At 38.3% G+C, this 1,070-nt stretch overlaps 1 protein-coding gene across 1 annotated transcript in view; it reads left to right on the top strand.

The window, feature by feature from the left end:
- The window catches only part of LOC104470085 (acyl-coenzyme A synthetase ACSM4, mitochondrial-like), a 9,897-nt gene extending 9,539 nt beyond the window's left edge, over positions 1 to 358 (top strand). The window contains exon 13 of the mRNA XM_010084883.1: positions 272 to 358. Within this exon, the coding sequence (XP_010083185.1) occupies positions 272 to 358 (87 nt within the window). The remainder of the gene's footprint in view (positions 1 to 271) is intronic.
- Positions 359 to 1,070: the final 712 nt, after the last annotated feature.

Here is a 1,070-nt window from a genome sequence, read left to right on the forward strand (position 1 = left end):
AGGGTTGGAATCCCTTACAACCAGGAAACACACCAGTAGTTCCCTGTCCTGACAGCTGAAGCACTCAGCTTTTCAGGATTGTGGTACCTGCCTCTGCAAGCACTGCCTTTGTGGTCAGCTGAGATGTGTAGTACGGAATTTCACCGTGCCAGCTCCAAGCTGTGCAGCTTCCCGTCTTTTTACCCCAGCCATAATAGGAGTTTGTCTTTCCTTGCATCTGGGAGGTTAATTCGAATGTATTTGGCTAAAAGAGAGCATTTTTTACTTTCAGGTTGAGTTTGTTCAGGATCTGCCAAAGACGGCTACTGGGAAAATCCAGAGAAAGGTTCTAAGGAACAAAGAGTGGGGAAGAGCATAACATGATCTGGAAACTGAGAAGATAGCATTTCCATCAGCTATACAAGCCATAGCACATCACCCTTGACATTTGATCATGACCCAGAGCACTAGGAGAACATATGGAAGAACAAGCTATGGAGAAAAAAAGGAGATGACACTCATGGCTTGAGGATGTGTGGCATTAGAACCACTTTTGCCATCAATCTACAAACTTTCAGAAGGGAAAAGATGCAAGTAATTAATAATGAGGAATAGGAGATAGAAGGGAGCTGTGATCTGGGAGCATACAAAGGTTTAATTTTTTTACTGGAATTAACATAAACAGCAGCTTCCTTAAAAAAAATACAACCAAACAAAAAAAAACCACAAACCCCACCAACATCTAACTACAACATTTTGGTAATTACAAATAAATTAGAAATTAATAAAAATAATCTTTGTCCTGTAGCGGGTATCAGCAGTAAAGTAATATTCTCTCTTCAAAAACTATCACTGTAACATTCTTGAATTCTTTCTGGGTGGAAGGAGAAAGACATATTCTTTAACTACTTCTTTTCATCTTGATTAATTTTGTTCTACTTAAATGGTTAAAGTGCGAGAAAAGAGAAGATAAAAAGTGCTTTAGGTTAAGGTTCAAATTATGTACAATTAACAACGGTGTAAATGATTACAAGAAAAAGGTTGCTCGATAGAAAGAATTGTGCTGCCTGGTCTGTTTTGAACTGTATTTT

The sequence above is a fragment of the Pterocles gutturalis genome, unplaced genomic scaffold (genome assembly GCF_000699245.1).
Source record: "Pterocles gutturalis isolate BGI_N339 unplaced genomic scaffold, ASM69924v1 scaffold16180, whole genome shotgun sequence".
NCBI lineage: Eukaryota > Metazoa > Chordata > Aves > Pterocliformes > Pteroclidae > Pterocles > Pterocles gutturalis.